General features: G+C 40.5%; 1 protein-coding gene across 2 annotated transcripts in view; it reads left to right on the top strand.

The window, feature by feature from the left end:
- The window catches only part of LOC111563595 (retinal-specific phospholipid-transporting ATPase ABCA4-like), a 59,844-nt gene that overhangs the window by 18,528 nt on the left and 25,261 nt on the right, over positions 1-16,055 (top strand). For both annotated transcript variants that reach the window (XM_055014387.1, XM_055014388.1), the window contains exons 10-25: positions 106-245; positions 857-973; positions 2,706-2,903; positions 4,557-4,762; positions 5,608-5,784; positions 6,130-6,352; positions 6,620-6,841; positions 7,251-7,455; positions 7,565-7,657; positions 9,661-9,867; positions 12,052-12,229; positions 12,821-12,952; positions 13,290-13,429; positions 14,659-14,796; positions 15,237-15,418; positions 15,625-15,730. In XM_055014387.1, coding sequence (XP_054870362.1) covers positions 106-245; positions 857-973; positions 2,706-2,903; positions 4,557-4,762; positions 5,608-5,784; positions 6,130-6,352; positions 6,620-6,841; positions 7,251-7,455; positions 7,565-7,657; positions 9,661-9,867; positions 12,052-12,229; positions 12,821-12,952; positions 13,290-13,429; positions 14,659-14,796; positions 15,237-15,418; positions 15,625-15,730 — 2,664 coding nt within the window. The remainder of the gene's footprint in view (positions 1-105; positions 246-856; positions 974-2,705; positions 2,904-4,556; positions 4,763-5,607; positions 5,785-6,129; positions 6,353-6,619; positions 6,842-7,250; positions 7,456-7,564; positions 7,658-9,660; positions 9,868-12,051; positions 12,230-12,820; positions 12,953-13,289; positions 13,430-14,658; positions 14,797-15,236; positions 15,419-15,624; positions 15,731-16,055) is intronic.

Raw genomic sequence — 16,055 nt, forward strand, 5'->3', positions numbered from 1 at the left:
TTTTTTCTCCTCTTTTCCATCTCTCTTTTTATCTGTTTTGTCTCTACATACAATACTTTTTCATTTCCATTTTTTTTTTTTTTTTTGCGATTTTTGTCTGCTTAGCTCCCTTCTGCAATGGCCTGATGGAGACCCTGGAGTCCAACCCTGTCACAAAAATTGTGTGGAATTCAGTCAAGCCCCTGCTGATGGGAAAGATCCTGTACACTCCCGACTCCCCTGCCGTCCGCAAGATATTAAAGAGTGTAAGAGAGACCACCTCCAGACCGACCTTCACCTCTCTTCCTTTGTCTGCTCACTTTTACTCTCGTTCTTCATTTCTTTCAACACACTCAGTATCTGTGTAGATGCATACAAACCCCCACCCTTCATTGGAATGAGCTGGCTACTGAAGCAAGGGAAAGAAGTGGGTGTTGGCAGTCTTACTGCAGTGTGAGGAAAGAGAAGAGAATGGAAAATTAAACAATAAACTGAATGTGTGAGTGCAGTAGTGAAAGGATAAACAGATCTGTCATATTTCTTTGATTACTCCTCAAACAGATCTTAATTCCAAGGGGAGTTCTGGTCATGAGAATTCAGGCAAATAACCTAATGTGACTGTTGGTACCTGTGTTGTTTTAAAAATATTGCAGTTTAGAGCTTAGACAAATGAAATGTTTGCTTTCATAGACCTCGTCTATATCATCTGACACTACTCTCATACAGCAGAAAACTCTACATGACTCATTATTGACTATATTATTAGCACAAGACAAAGGCACGAAAGGTTAAGTATGCTTCTTGATTGTTGGTATACTACTCTAGCAATTTTATATCAATTCTGAATGGATCCGCATGTGTATTTGTGTGTGTCCAGGCCAACACAACATTTGAAGAGCTGGAGAGGCTCCGGAACATGGCCAAAGCCTGGGAAGAGGTGGGACCTCAGCTTCAAGCTTTCTTCCACAACAGTGTCCAGATGAACATGATCAGGGTATGAATATCACACATATCTGCACACTAATTTTTACTGGAATGTAATGTACAAGTTAAAAAAGTACCACATGCAAAAAATGTGAGAATATTTTTAATGTAATATTTCAGAACATATAATGCTCTGTTTAAATTAGCCTTTATTAATTACAGCATATCCAGTGTTAAAACCAACCATTAGCAGAAGTCCATCCATCCATTATCTATACACTGCTTAATCCTCATGAGGGTCATGGGGGCTGGAGTCTATCCCAGCTGACTTAGAGTGAAGGCAGGGGACACCCTGGACAGGTCACCAGTCCATCACAGGGCTACACATAGCGACAAACAATCACACTTATACAGTTATCAATAACCTCAGCCTAGTTTTGGACTGTGGGAAGGAGCTGAATATCCGGAGAACATCCACACATGCACAAGGAGAACATGCAAACTCCATACATAAAGATCCGGGGAAGGCCAGGATGCAAACCGGGGATCTTCTATCTGCAACGTGAAAGTGCTAACCACCAAACCACTGTGCAGCCACATTAGCAGAGGTGTGAACACCATATCATAAAATAGCTTTACGTCAAATTTAGCCTGCAAGCTTGACTTCAGTTAGTCGTGTTTCTTCTTTTTGAGGCTTTTACTTGAAAAACATGATACCCTCCTCAAGTCGGAAACAGAATAATCTTATCTGGGGCAGTCTATTTTAAACAATGAACTGGTATTACTTGTTTTATGTCCCCAGGATATTTGTTGGCTTCCAAATAGTTAACATTCAGTTGGCAATGCAATTTACTACTGACTACTGACAAATCTACTGACATTTTGAAATGGTAGTAAGTCTGTTGAGAATTAATCATGTTTTATGTTTAATTAGTTTGTCAGCACAATGATTCAAAGGCATTTTTAATTGTCCTTTATATGGTACATACAATGCAGGCAGGGCTGCACAGTTGCTCAGCGGTTAGCACATTCGCCTTGCAGCTGTAAGATCCCCCGTTCACTTCCTGGCCTTCCTGGGATCTTTCTGCATGGAGTTTGCATGTTCTCCCTGTGTATATGGTGTTTCTCCAGGTACTCCAACTTTCTCCCACAGTCCAAAAACATGCTGGGTTTAATTGGTAACTCTAAATTGTCTGTAGATCTCAATATGTAGCCCTGTGATAGACTGGTGACCCGTCCAAGTTGTCCCCTGCCTTCACCCTAAGTCAGCTGAGAGAGACGCCAGACCTCCATGACCCTAATGAGGATTAAGCAGTATATAGATGATGGATGGATGGATGGATATAATGCAAGCAGCTGCATACCGCTTTTCTCAGTACATATACTACCGTTTAAAAGTTTCGGGTCACTTAGAAATGTCCTTATTTTTGAAAGAAAAGCATTTTTTTTCAGTGAAGATAACATTAAATGAATCAGAAATACAGTCTAGACATTGTTGTCATGTGGTAAATGACTATTCTAGCTGGAAACGGCTGATTTTTAATGGAATATCTACATAGGCCACATTTCCAGCAACCATCACTCCTGTATTCTAATGGTACATTGTGTTAGCTAATGGTGTTGAAAGGCTAACTGATGATTAGAAAACCCTTGCGCAATTATGTTAGCACATGAATATAAGTGTTAGTTTTCATTATAAATGTGGAATTGCCTGAATGACCCCAAACTTTTGAATGGTAGTGTATGAATATGTCATATTTATATCACGCATAGTAAGTGCACTCTTGTCTCTGTCGCTGCAGGACACCCTGAGAAACCCGACAGTGATGCACTTCATGGACAACAGTCTGGTGGAAACAGACTTTACAACTAGAGATATTCTGAACTTCTTGTACAGTGGTCCAGAAGAGGAGAGGGAGGCAGGAATGCCAAACTTTGACTGGAGGAACATTTTTAACATCACTGACCAGATCATACGCATGCTCAACCAATATGGGGAGGTGAAGAACCTGTCTGTATTGCTGTGCTTCATTTTAGTTCCTGTTTGCCAAACCCTACATGTTCTCAGGACTGGGTGCTCAGTCTTTTTTGTTTGTTTCAGTCTCAGTTAAACAGACAAGAACATCAGTCTTCCAGCCACCTAGCATGGCTTTAGAGCCGATCTGCCGTCCAGTAGTCAGTGGAGAAAGGTGGAGAGAACAAGCCTTCTGTCACCCCCCTCCTTTGCTTCTTTTGTGAGCTAGTGATAAAGTAGAGAGTAGGTGGGAGAGTCCCCCCTCTCATGAGCTAAGAGTGGTGTTTTAGGGTATGGCCCTGCATTGAAACAGACCCCCTGTGCCTGCAATATAAAAGAGGGCAAATCACTCTATCCATCCTTTACTCCTTTCCTCTCGTTTCTCTAATTTAAAAGGAGGCAGGGGTTGAGATTTTGGAAAAAACCGTATCAGTGCAGGCATCTCAATCTGTCCTTTGTCTATGTCAAGTTCAGCGGCAAGACCCTGAAGAGCCCCACAAACAAACCCAGGATTTAGCCAATTAGATATAGCTGTCAGCTAGCATTGGGCCATGGGATAGCTGCTGCAGTTAGCATCAGGTCCTCTCAATCTTTCAGGGCTATGCACCTCACACTGAAATCCCATTGGAACATGTGTATCAGTGAGGCTCTTTCTTCTCAGCCCATCTCTGAGTGAACATTGTTGTGTTGTGAGTGTATGGTCCCATAAAGATGAATAGGAAGTAGTCTCTGGTCTTTGTTTGAGCGGTCTCAGGGTATTGTACAGTACTGTGAATGGAGACATTAGACACAGTGTACATGGGAATGTTAGAGAGCTGAGTGTTCATGTGTATGAATGGGTTGGAGTTTCACGTGGCCATTACACATGATAGACAGTGTCTGTGAGAAAATGACATTGTGCGAGAGTTGTGCTCGTGTGTTTAGATGCATGTATGTGTGCTTCATACATTTTGCTTTCCTGGATGCATGTGTGATCCAGTTTGTGTCTGTCACTGTGGAATGGATATAGTGGCTCAGATTTCCCCATGTCACCAGATCACTTTAGTGAAAAGCACTTCTTGTTAAACACAGAATAATGTGTGGGATTTAACTTCACACAGTCTGCTGAATCTTTCAGTAGAGCTGGATATTTTTCTGATGACAAAGAAAACCAGAATTTTAGGACAGACCCCTAATTATCATTTGTCAGAGTGCCATTATCCAAGTTTGAGTGTTAAACATAGAGGAGGATTTTTATATAAAACTTGTCTTTTATTTGCTGAAGCATATCACTAATAAATGCATCTTTCCTTGCTACAAAAAACAAAAACAAAAAAACCCCAGATTGGAACATAAAAGACTTTGGCTTAATAAAATACTTAAAAATTTTTGAGTTGTTCAGAAAATAGCAAAACTAAACAAGGGAAAAAATTGAATGCACTGATGTAACTTTAATCCCAATATTTTCTTTAGATTCTAATACATTGTAGTATTGTGGTAACTGGACATTCTGATGCACTCACACACATCGACAGTTACAGCAACATTTGTAGAGAAGGACCAAAAAAACTTCAATGCTTCAAAGGTGAAAACAACCAAGCGCACAGTATTTATACTTCTAAATCTAATGCCACATCCTCTCTCTTTTCTCTCTTTGTAGTGCATTAATCTGGATAAATTTACAGCCTACACAGATGAGTCTCAGATGATCCATCAGTCCTTATACCTGCTGGAGGAGAACAAGTTTTGGGCCGGTGTTGTCTTCATGGACATGTATCCCTGGACCACAAGTGTTCCCCCACATGTCAAGTACAAGATCCGCATGGACATCGATGCAGTGGAACGTACCAACAAAATCAAAGACAGGTTAGTCAGAGCTGTATGAGTGGGTGTTTTTTTTTCTAGAAGGATTACTCAACCTTGAAATAAAACTTAAGGACTCCTTCTAACAACAAGTTGGACTGTATGTGACTATGGTTTCAAAGTGTGACCACAAAATATTTTCCTCTTTCAATCTGATACCCAAGGGTGCTGTTTTAAAAACACAAAGCACACAAATTTAGAATATAAACATTTTTGGCAAAGAACAAAAGGCTATTCATGAGAGTTAGATTGGATCTAAACAGTAACATTTCAAGCACCAAATAAGCCTTACAGCCTGTCGTTCCTACATGTTTTCACGTTTCATGTTTTCTAAAACCGCTCCAGCTGGCTTCAGTGTGTCTTACAAAGTTTATTAGTGGCTCCATATTAACGTGTTACCTGCCCTTTCATCCTTCCACGTGCAGCTTTTACATGTATTTTTCTTTCCCTTTCATCTCCCAGTCATAAGCAGACAGTGTGTGACTAGCCCCTGGGGTGAACAAACAGTTTAAGCTGTTTACAACACACCAGCAGGCTATAATGGACCCAGTGGGAGTACTGCCTCTATACAATTGAATAATCAGATTGTAAGAGGGCTTTGACTCAGACTTATCCGCTTAAGTAAAAACAGTGTACATGGTGTGTGTGTGTGGCTTTAGAGACTTTTGCTACAGGATGTTGCAATATTAATAAAATTTGAATGAAGACTGTGGTTCGGATTATTTCCTAAACAAAACAACACCTAAATGTACTGCTTGTGTCACGGTGTATGTGATGAATGATCCTGAAGCAACATTGTCTCTGGAATTTATAGACATCTGTCATTTACTTCTTGTGTCCTCTTTCAGATACTGGGATCCAGGTCCCAGAGCAGACCCCATGGAGGACCAGAGGTATATCTGGGGAGGTTTTGCTTACCTGCAGGACATGATTGAACACAGCATCATCAAGCTTCACACAGGCAACGACTGGCCACTAGGGGTCTATGTCCAGCAGATGCCATATCCATGTTATGTAGATGACCTGTGAGTTAACCAGTCACCTCATGTAACTACAGACCATATAAGAAATGGATTTTAGTGTGTCGATGACACTATGCTTTTTGATATGGTTGACTGAAAATGGGGTAACAGCACTGATTACTTTCAGTCACAATGTTGTTGTTTTTACTACCACTGTACATGGAAAAATTGTAAAATTTGAAGTCCTGCACTTAGCTTATTTGAGATTTCTCCATTTTTTCCTATAACATGTGTCCCTCCTCTGTTTCACTGAAACAAATGTCACTATATGCTGTGTATTTTTGCTGAGAGAATATGAAATCACTGGCATCACATCCTAACTCCACCTCTGATCCTTCGCTTCTCCAGTTTTATGATTACGCTGAACCGCTGCTTCCCGATGTTTATGGTGCTGGCCTGGATCTACTCTGTGTCCATGACTGTGAAGAGCATTGTGCTGGAGAAGGAGCTGCGCCTGAAAGAGACCCTCAAAGCCATGGGAGTTGACAATGGAGTCATTTGGTACACATGGTTCATCGACAGCTTTATCATGATGACTGCAAGCACAGCTCTGCTCACTTCCATCATCATGGTGAGAAAAAGTTGGAGTGAGAAGATGAAAGAGGGGAGGCCATGTTAAAAGGGATTTTTTCACTTTGCTCATGTTTTGGTAGCTGACGTGGAGAGCCCATGCTTTTTAGGGTCTAATGGCACCCTCTTGTGGGTGATGCTAAAAAGATTTGTGAAGAGAAACGTTTTATGCATACGGCCAGTGGTTCCTGTTTTAATTTGTGTTTCAGTGCTTAAGGATAAATCATCGAAGGGATAATCTCACACCTCATATCTACTTTTGTCTCAGGTTGGAAAGGTGCTGAATTACAGCGATCCAATCCTTGTCTTCTTCTTCCTGCTGACTTTCACTCTGGCCACCATCATGCAGTGTTTCCTGATGAGTGTGTTCTTCAACAAGGCCAACCTGGCAGCTGCCTGCAGTGGCATCATCTATTTCACCCTCTACCTGCCTCACATCCTCTGTGTTGCCTGGCAAGACCGCATCACTAAGAACATGAAACTGGCTGCAGTATGTTTACTTTTTGTCTGAGTTATCTAAATCAAACAAACCCACAGGTACTCCTCCAGCACAAACTATGCAAGGGGAGTAAATATTTAAAATGAAATTGTATATCATCGAAGGGGATTACACATGCTAAAAATCCCCACAAAACAAACTCTGTAAAAACTTATTCTGATAATGGTGCTGTAGCAGTGCTATAATACAGACAGAAAGGTTATCTGTTTGTATTGTCCTGACTGAACATATGGATTTACCTTTGATTAGGAGAATATATGCAAGTGTCAGAGTTAATTTTATAACAGACATTATTTAAACAAACTGAACTAAGTCTCATTACTATAGATGTTGTATTTACTCTGCAAAATTTGTCACAAAACCGAGTAAGCATCCTTTGTGCATCTCTTTGCTATTCTAGAGCTTGTTGTCTCCAGTAGCCTTTGGCTTTGGGACAGAGTATCTGTCACGGTATGAGGAGCAGGGTTTGGGTCTGCAGTGGAACACCATCCAGACCAGCCCATTAGAGAAAGACACTTACTCCTTCCTCACCTCCATCCTCATGATGATGTTTGATGCCGTCCTCTACGGAGTCCTAGCCTGGTATCTGGATAATGTTTTCCCAGGTTGGGCTGCTAATATATTGTATAATGTACAGTTTACAGTGTATGTTAATACTTCATAGGTGATATGACTTTGTTAAATTGAGAATTAATGAATATTTTTCCTCTACAGGACAGTTTGGCATTGGTCGGCCATTCCACTTCCCATTCCAGCCTTCATACTGGCAAAGACCTACACCGTCACACTCAGAAATGACTGATCAAGGTTAGTGAACGCAGAGACAGTCCTATGAGTCAATGTTTGTCATTTTAAAATTTGAGTCAGAGAGGTGAATACTTGCCATATCCATTGCTTTAAAACACACTGGGGAGAGACAAGGTATCTTATGACAATTGTTGTCCATTAAATGTCAGTGTAAGATACACTATATTGCCAAAAGTATTCGCTCACCCATCCAAATAATCAGAATCAGGTGTTCCAATCACTTCCATGGCCACAGGTGTATAAAATCAAGCACCGAGGCATGCAGACTGCTTTTACAAACATTTGTGAAAGAATGGGTCGCTCTCAGGAGCTCCGTGAATTCCAGCATGGAACTGTGACAGGATGCCACCTGTGCAACAAATCCAGTCGTGACATTTCCTGGCTCCTAAATATTCCACAGTCAACTGTCAGCTGCATTATAAGAAAGTGGAAGTGTGTGGGAACGACAGCAACTCAGCCACCAAGTGGTAGACCACGTAAACTGACGGACCGGGGTCAGTGGATGCTGAGGCACATAGTGCCAAGAGGTCGCCAACTTTCTGCAGAGTCAATCGCTACAGACCTTCAAACTTCATGTGGCCTTCAGATTAGCTCAAGAACAGTGCTTCAGCAGAGAGCTTCACGGAATGGGTTTCCATGGCCGAGCAGCTGCATCCAAGCCATACATCACCAAGTGCAATGCAAAGTGTGGGATGCAGTGGTGTAAAGCATGCCACCACTGGACTCTAGAGCAGTGGAGACGCCTTCTCTGGAGTGACGAATCGTGCTTCTCCATCTGGCAATCTGATGGACGAGTCTGGGTTTGGTGGTTGCCAGGAGAACGATACTTGTCGGACTGCATTGTGCCAAGTGTAAAGTTTGGTGGAGGGGGGATTATGGTGTGGGGTTGTTTTCAGGAGCTGGGCTTGGCCCCTTAGTTCCAGTGAAAGGAACTCTGAATGCTTCAGCACACCAAGACATTTTGGACAATTCCATGCTCCCAACTTTGTGGGAACAGTTTGGAGCTGGCCTCTTCCTCTTCCAACATGACTGTGCACCAGTGCACAAAGCAAGGTCCATAAAGACATGGATGACAGAGTCTGGTGTGGATGAACTTGACTGGCCTGCACAGAGTCCTGACCTCAACCTGATAGAACACCTTTGGGATGAATTAGAGTGGAGACTGAGAGCCAGGCCTTCTGGTCCAACATCAGTGTGTGACCTCACAAATGTGCTTCTGGAAGAATGGTCATAAATTCCCATAAACACACTCCTAAACCTTGTGGACAGCCTTCCCAGAAGAGTTGAAGCTGTTATAGCTGCAAAGGGTGGAACCAAGTCATATTGAACCCTAAGAATTAGGAATGAGATGTCACTTACGTTCATATGCGAGTCAAGGCAGGTGAGCGAATACTTTTGGCAATATAGTGTATATAATGAGTGAAGGCCAACACCAGAGACATGTTCTCTCTTGCCACTTCCAATGCTCCCAGAGCAGAAAATGGAATCAGCAGCTTGGTAAAACACGGACCGGTAGAGAGCGCTTTTGCCAGCACAAAAAGTAAGTCCTCTCTTTAAAGAATGGTTCCTTTAATCATACTGTGGTTTCTTCCAGCCAGTGCTATGTTTAAATGAAGAAATAAAATGCACTTATTAAAAAAAAATGACTGGAAAGTGGAAACCTACATAAAACTAGCTCTCCACCTTATATCTGAGTTACCATTTTATCATATGATAAAATAGCATAGCCTGAAATAATGCCCAAATAAAACATATGCGAGGAAGAAACATAGTACATTTCCATGTAATAGCTTGCAAGCCAAATCATTTTCAAGCCATGTAACTGCAGGTTGTGAACTGAGATTTCATGTTTTAACAATCAACAAATAGATTTTTAACAAATCAGTTAGACGTATTAATATAAATTTGCGTTGGCTGTGAGATGGAAACTTTTCACATAAACCAGATAAAACCCATCAAAAAGATCTGAATGAGGAAATGACTGTACAAACTCTTCCCTTCAGTTCCTGAACAACCTGAGCAAGAGAGCCAAGAGAAGGATGTTGAGAGCGGAGGCACACCAGAGACATACACCTGTAACGGATCAGCCAGCAGAAAAACCTGCAAGCACCAAAGTAAGAGAGATCGCCTGGAGAGAGAGAGGGAGCAGATGAAACAACTACAGGATACTCCAAACCTGGAGGATGAGGATCAGGATGCAGGAAAGGAAGGTGAGGACAGAAACACAGAATAGAAGCTCACTGACTCACTTACCACTCTAAACAGATTAAACATTGAGACTATGCAGTGGGTAATGCCATGACTGGATGCATGCGGGGAACACTCTGAGGACATCTGGTGGACAGGCAGGGAAACACACCACATCTGCATCTGACAGAAAGGGAACAGCACAGGTGGAGAGTGAGAAACGCCAGAGAGACAAATGGTGTTGCATCCAAACGTACATACTAGTCAGAAATTTGGACACACCTCCTCATTGAATGGTTTTTCGTTATTTTCAGGACTATTTACATTGTAAATTCTCACTGAAGGCATCAAAACTATGAATGAACTCAAATGGAATTATGTGGTAAACAAAAAAGTGTGAAATAAGTCAAAACATGTTTCATATTTTATATTCTTTAAAATAGCCACCCTTTGCTTTCATTACTGCTTTGCACACTCTTGCATCTGCATCGCACAAATACACAGCGGGTGGAACCAAAGATCTCCAATTTGGACTCATCAGACCAAAGCACAGATTTCCACTGGTCTAATTTCCAATCATTGTGTTTCTTGGCCAAAACAAGTCTCTTCTGCTTGTTGCTTTTCCTTAGTACTGGTTTCTTAGCAGCTGTTTGACCATAAAGGCCTGATTGGCGCCTGGTGTCTCCTCTGAACAGTTGATGTAGAGATGTGTCTGCTACTAGAACTCTGTGAGGCATTTATCTGAGGTGCTGATAACCCTTTGATGCGCAGTGTGGGTCAGGAGATACTCATTTTCCAATGGATTTGGGTCACTTTTGACCCATGTGCATCAAACGGTTGACTTGCCATTTCTGAGGCTGGTGACTCAGATGAACTTATTTTCAGCAGCAGAGGTGACTCTTGGTCTTTCTTTCCTGGGGTGGTCCTCATGTGAGCCAATTTCGTTGTTGCGCTTGATGATTTTTGCGACTGCATTTGGGGATACATTCAAAGTCTTTGCAATTTTCCAGACTGACTGACCTTCAGTTCTTAAAGTAATGATGGACTGTTGTTTCTCTTTACTTAGCTGGTTGGTTCTTGCCATAATATGGATTCTAACAGTTGTCAAATACGGCTGTCAACTGTGTACCAACCTGACTTCTGCACAACACAACTGATGGTCACAACCCCAGTAAGAAGAAAAGAAATTCCACAAATAAACCTTGACAAGGCACACACTTGAAATGAAAACTATTTCAGGTGACTACTTCATGAAGCTCATAGAGAGAATGCCAAGAGTGTGCAAAGCAGTAATAAAAGCAAAGAGTGGCTATTTTGAAGAATCTAAAATATAAAACCTGTTTTGACTTATTTCACACTTTTTTGTTTACTACATAATTCCATATGTGTTCATTCATAGTCTTGATGCCTTCAATGAGAATCTACAGTGTAACTAGTCATGAAAATAAAGAAAAAAACATTAAATCAGAGGTGTGTCCAAACTTTTGACTGGTAGTGTATATCGATTAACAAGTGTAACTAGTAAAAAATTATTTTAGGGAGATGATAAATTTGCTTTTTGCATTATACAAGTCTCACAGCAGAAGAGATGTTTCTGAGTTCTACAATATATTCCTCCAAGGTCTGCATCTGATATTTATTCAAGGTCAGAAATCCAGAACAATTGGTAGTAAGACAATAAATCAGTTGCATAAGTTTTTTCATGCAGATTTCCAATTGCTTAGACTTCCAACACAGGGTTACCAGGAGAAGCCTGGAAGTGTAAAAAAAAAAAAAAAAGTTAAGCAAACAACCAATCCTAGCTACATATGGTATTCACAAAAAAATAAAAAATGTTACAAAAATGTGAACAGCTCTCTCTAGAGCCACTATTTGGCTTGCCTGTTCTGGGCTACTGTGAGAACATGGCTCTGCAACACTGTGGTTTCCAAGGAAAGGCCCCTACTTTCATTGTAGATAGAAAGAATCTGAAAATGTAATTATTGATATTAAATTGCATTTCTGCTCATCCAAATCTAAAACTGGATGCTCTGGTTTGGTGATATCTCCATAAATTGGTGGATTGAAATTTTTTATTTTTTTTTAATGTTGGTTTTGAAGCTTCACATCAAATTCCATCTGATTAATTTTTAATGTAGAGTAAATTAAGAATGTAACTATGTTTTGTATTGTATCACAATAAAATTTTTATCTCTTTCCCTATGTAGGCCAGTTGTTCTTTGAGCCTGACCCAGTTGGCCTTGCAATGGGGGTGCAGATTCAGGATCTGGTAAAGGTGTTCGATGGACGCTCCCGTCCAGCTGTCAATGGCCTCAACATCAGTTTCTACGAGGGACAGATCACATCCTTCTTAGGACACAATGGGGCTGGCAAAACTACAACGATGTAAGCTGAAATTAGATTTAAGAAACAATGAATAGCTAATATTTCTAAGTGCGGCGAAGTTACACAGCTTAGTAGCAATTTTATAAAGAAATCTGACAGAAACGGACTGAAAATTTGTAAAGTCAACTAATACAATTGAACTGTTTGTAGAAATGTCATGCAGTCTTTTGCTGGTGCAGCTAGACATTAAAAAATATGCTCCGAACTTTATCTTGTTACATTTACACCATGAAACAGGTAGTGCAAAAATAATTTACACACTACCGTTCAAAGGTTTGGGGTCACTCAGAAATGTCTTTATTTTTGAAAGAAAAGCTTTTTTTTCAGTGAAGATTGGAGTAACCCCAAACTTTTGACCGGTAGTGTAAGTGCATAGCTTTTGCAGCATCCTCCGGGTATTTAAGCAGCTCCCGATCAGGATTTTCTATTTGAAGACAAGAATCAGATCTTATTAAATTCTTTATAAACTGGCTTTTTTGAGAAACCTTTTTGTGAATGTGAGTTGCAACTCAGAGGTTTACCCAAATGTTGATATTACATTTTTCATATTACTGATTCTGAATGGTTTTTTTTGTTTTCTTTTTTTTTCAGGTCCATCCTGACTGGGCTCTACCCTCCTACATCTGGCACAGCCTACATTAATGGAAGAGACATTAGAACTGACATAGACATCATCCGCACCTCTATGGGAATGTGCCCTCAATACAACATCCTCTTCAAGCAGTGAGTTACATTTCAAATACTCACGTCAGTTCAATGTAAATAAGTTCAAAAATCAGCTGCTTTTCCAAAGACACTTTGAGTCACAACAAGAAACAATGAAAGAAGGATGAACCAAAAATTATTTGCTGATTATATTTGGTTTGTTAATAGTTGGTGTCATTAAATGGTTTAGTTTCAATAAAATCAGAAACAGACTTTTTCAAGAATCAATATGCAGTCTTCAAAAATACAGTCAGCAGTTTTTCAAAAAAAGCTTTTACACAGCGGAAAAACAGCCAAAGCAGCAACTTTACACTTTTTGTATAAACATATTACTACTGCTCTGTTTTGAATCCAGTCTCACAGTGGAGGAGCACATCCTGTTCTACTCACTGCTAAAGGGTCGAACCCAGGAGGAGGCAGAAAGGGAGGTCGAGGACATGCTAGTGGATCTGGGACTTCCCCACAAGAGAGATGACCAGGCTCAGAACCTCTCAGGTTGGCCATTTGTTTTTGTGTGAAAGAGAGAGTGAGATCATTTCATTCATCATTACAGTGTTGTGTCTCTTTTACCCTAGAAGCTAGATGCTTCCCTTCTTCTTGGTTGACTTGCTTTCAAAGTATTTATTGCAGCAAGATGGAGCACACATCAAATGAAACTGCACAACGTGACCTTTCTAACAATCCTAGTTGCTTGTGTATGTAATTAAGTGTTGTGAGAGGAAATAATTTTGAATTGACATCCTATTAGTTACAACCTGCAAATAGCTCCGCAACCATCTCTACACCATTACCTTGTTTTAATTACTCATGAACTCATCACTGCATAGATGTGTTGATATCTAGATGTGTGTGTGTGCGTGCGTGCGTGTGTGTGTCTCAGTGATCAAAGGTCTGGTTAGCCTAGACCAGGGATGTCAAACATAAGGCCTGCGGGCCAAAACTGGCCTGCCAGAGGGTCCAATCCGGCCCATGGGATGACTTTGCACAGTGTAAAAATTACAGAAGTGAAAATTAATCCTTACTGTGAAAATACTTAAAGAATTGACCATTGGTGCAATATAATGTGAGTCAGCAGCTTCAGTTCGACAGAGTTTGGTTTGATGGAACCCTATTGTTGATGTAGTGCTATGTAAAAATTTTACACGTTTATAAAGCAGCGAGACAACTGAACCTTTTCCTTAATAGTTCCAACTTTAGTTGTGTGGTGTAGTGTGTCGGGATCACTACACAGACATGGAAAATAATTTCTAGATATTGACAAATTGTAAAATATTATAATGTTCAGTTCCAGATACCTGAGACTAAATGTTTTGTGTCTTTGTAGGCACACTGTGACCTGTAAGTTGTAATGCACAAATGATAAAGAGTTAATATTGTTAAAATTTCACTTATTTTTCTTTAAAAATTTCAGGTTGTTCATAATGTTTTTCAAAAAGATATTTCTTTAAATGTGGACATTTTCAGAATGTACTTTTTGCACTAAAACAAAGGAAAAAAAATTGGAGTCGTTATTTATTGGTTATTATGCTCTGATTTTACTGGTCCGGCCCTCTTGAGAACCAAATTGGACTGTATGTGGACGCTGAACTAAAATGAGTTTGACACCCCTGGCCTAGACTGATCTGAAAAAGACAAGGTACAGTGTAAAAGAAGAGGTTGGCTGTGAAGGTGGGGAAATTACCTTGAAAATTACCAAGTAAACATCCGTCTCATGCACATTACAGGTGGAATGCAGAGGAAACTGTCCGTTGCCATGGCATTTGTTGGAGGGTCAAAGGTCGTCATCCTAGATGAGCCCACCTCTGGAGTGGACCCCTACTCCAGAAGATCCATTTGGGACCTCCTACTGAAAAACAGAACTGGTAAAATGATCAGTTCTGTAGAGTCACATTCAACCCAATACATCCACATTTTAGCACTCCATATTAATATTTTGCCACTTCAGTGCAATGTTCTGACTGTCTAAATGCACATCTTACTCCTGCAAGCACATGCTGTATCTCACCCCTAAGGTCCACATGCTGTATCTCACCCCTAAGGTGCACTTTTCACTGTTCCACAGAAAACGGGGAAGAAAGAAACTAAATCTCTTGCAGCTTCACAGTTCTCCTGAGGCACTTGAATTAAGTTGTGAACTGATCAAATGGGAAAAAAAATTCAACTACACAGCCACAGAAAAAGAAGAAAATGTAGTCAGAAAATCGATATGTTCTAGCGACTGCTGGCAAAGGTAGTTTAAAGCTGAATTTTTTTTTGTCTGTTTCAATGAAAGTGCTTTTTAAAGAGTTTGCTCCCTGTGCAGGCCGTACAGTGATTCTGTCCACACATCACATGGACGAGGCGGACCTGCTGAGCGACCGCATCGCCATCATTTCCAAAGGGCAACTGCATTGCTGCGGGTCCCCCCTTTTCCTCAAAAACTGTTTCGGAGTCGGTTTCTATCTAACACTTGTGCGCTGCATGAAGGATCTCAGGAAGAAGGAGGTGAGGTTTTGTGCTAAATCAACAAGAAGTTTCTCATCACTGTCTGTTCCTGCAGTAGAAACAGAAATACTTTCTAACACAGACACACAGAAAAGAATACTTGATTTTCTATCATTGAGGCGAGGTTCACTTTTCTGTCAGGAAATACTTCTCTTTTTTTTTTGTTGCATTGTTAAAGGTGTCCTTGTCTTTTCTATTTCTGTCAGAATGACTGTGACTGTGCCTCCGACTGCTCTTGTTCCTGCTCCATCTGTACAAGATACAAAGATCAATCTCAGAATCAGTTCCAGCATCTAGACAGAGTTCTAGATGGTAAGTGTGTACTGTATATTCCTTTCATCTGTTTCCTCATGAGCAACTCCTGCTGTGTTTGTGTGTGTGTTCTCTGCTATGTCTGTCATATTGGGGACCAACATTAAGATTCAGAGTCACATTACATTTTTAGAGTGCATTTTTGGAAAATGAGGACATTTTGGCCTGTTTGAGAGTCAACAGTTAGTTTTCAGGTTAAAGTTAAGATAGATGCTTAAAGGATGAGGAAAGGGGAATTAAGGTTAGGATTAGGGTTATTTTTCCATATTAGATTAGAAAGACAAAAAGTAAATGTTCTGGTAAAAGCATAATTTGTCGTTATTTA

Source organism: Amphiprion ocellaris, chromosome 10 (genome assembly GCF_022539595.1).
Source record: "Amphiprion ocellaris isolate individual 3 ecotype Okinawa chromosome 10, ASM2253959v1, whole genome shotgun sequence".
Taxonomy (NCBI): domain Eukaryota; kingdom Metazoa; phylum Chordata; class Actinopteri; family Pomacentridae; genus Amphiprion; species Amphiprion ocellaris.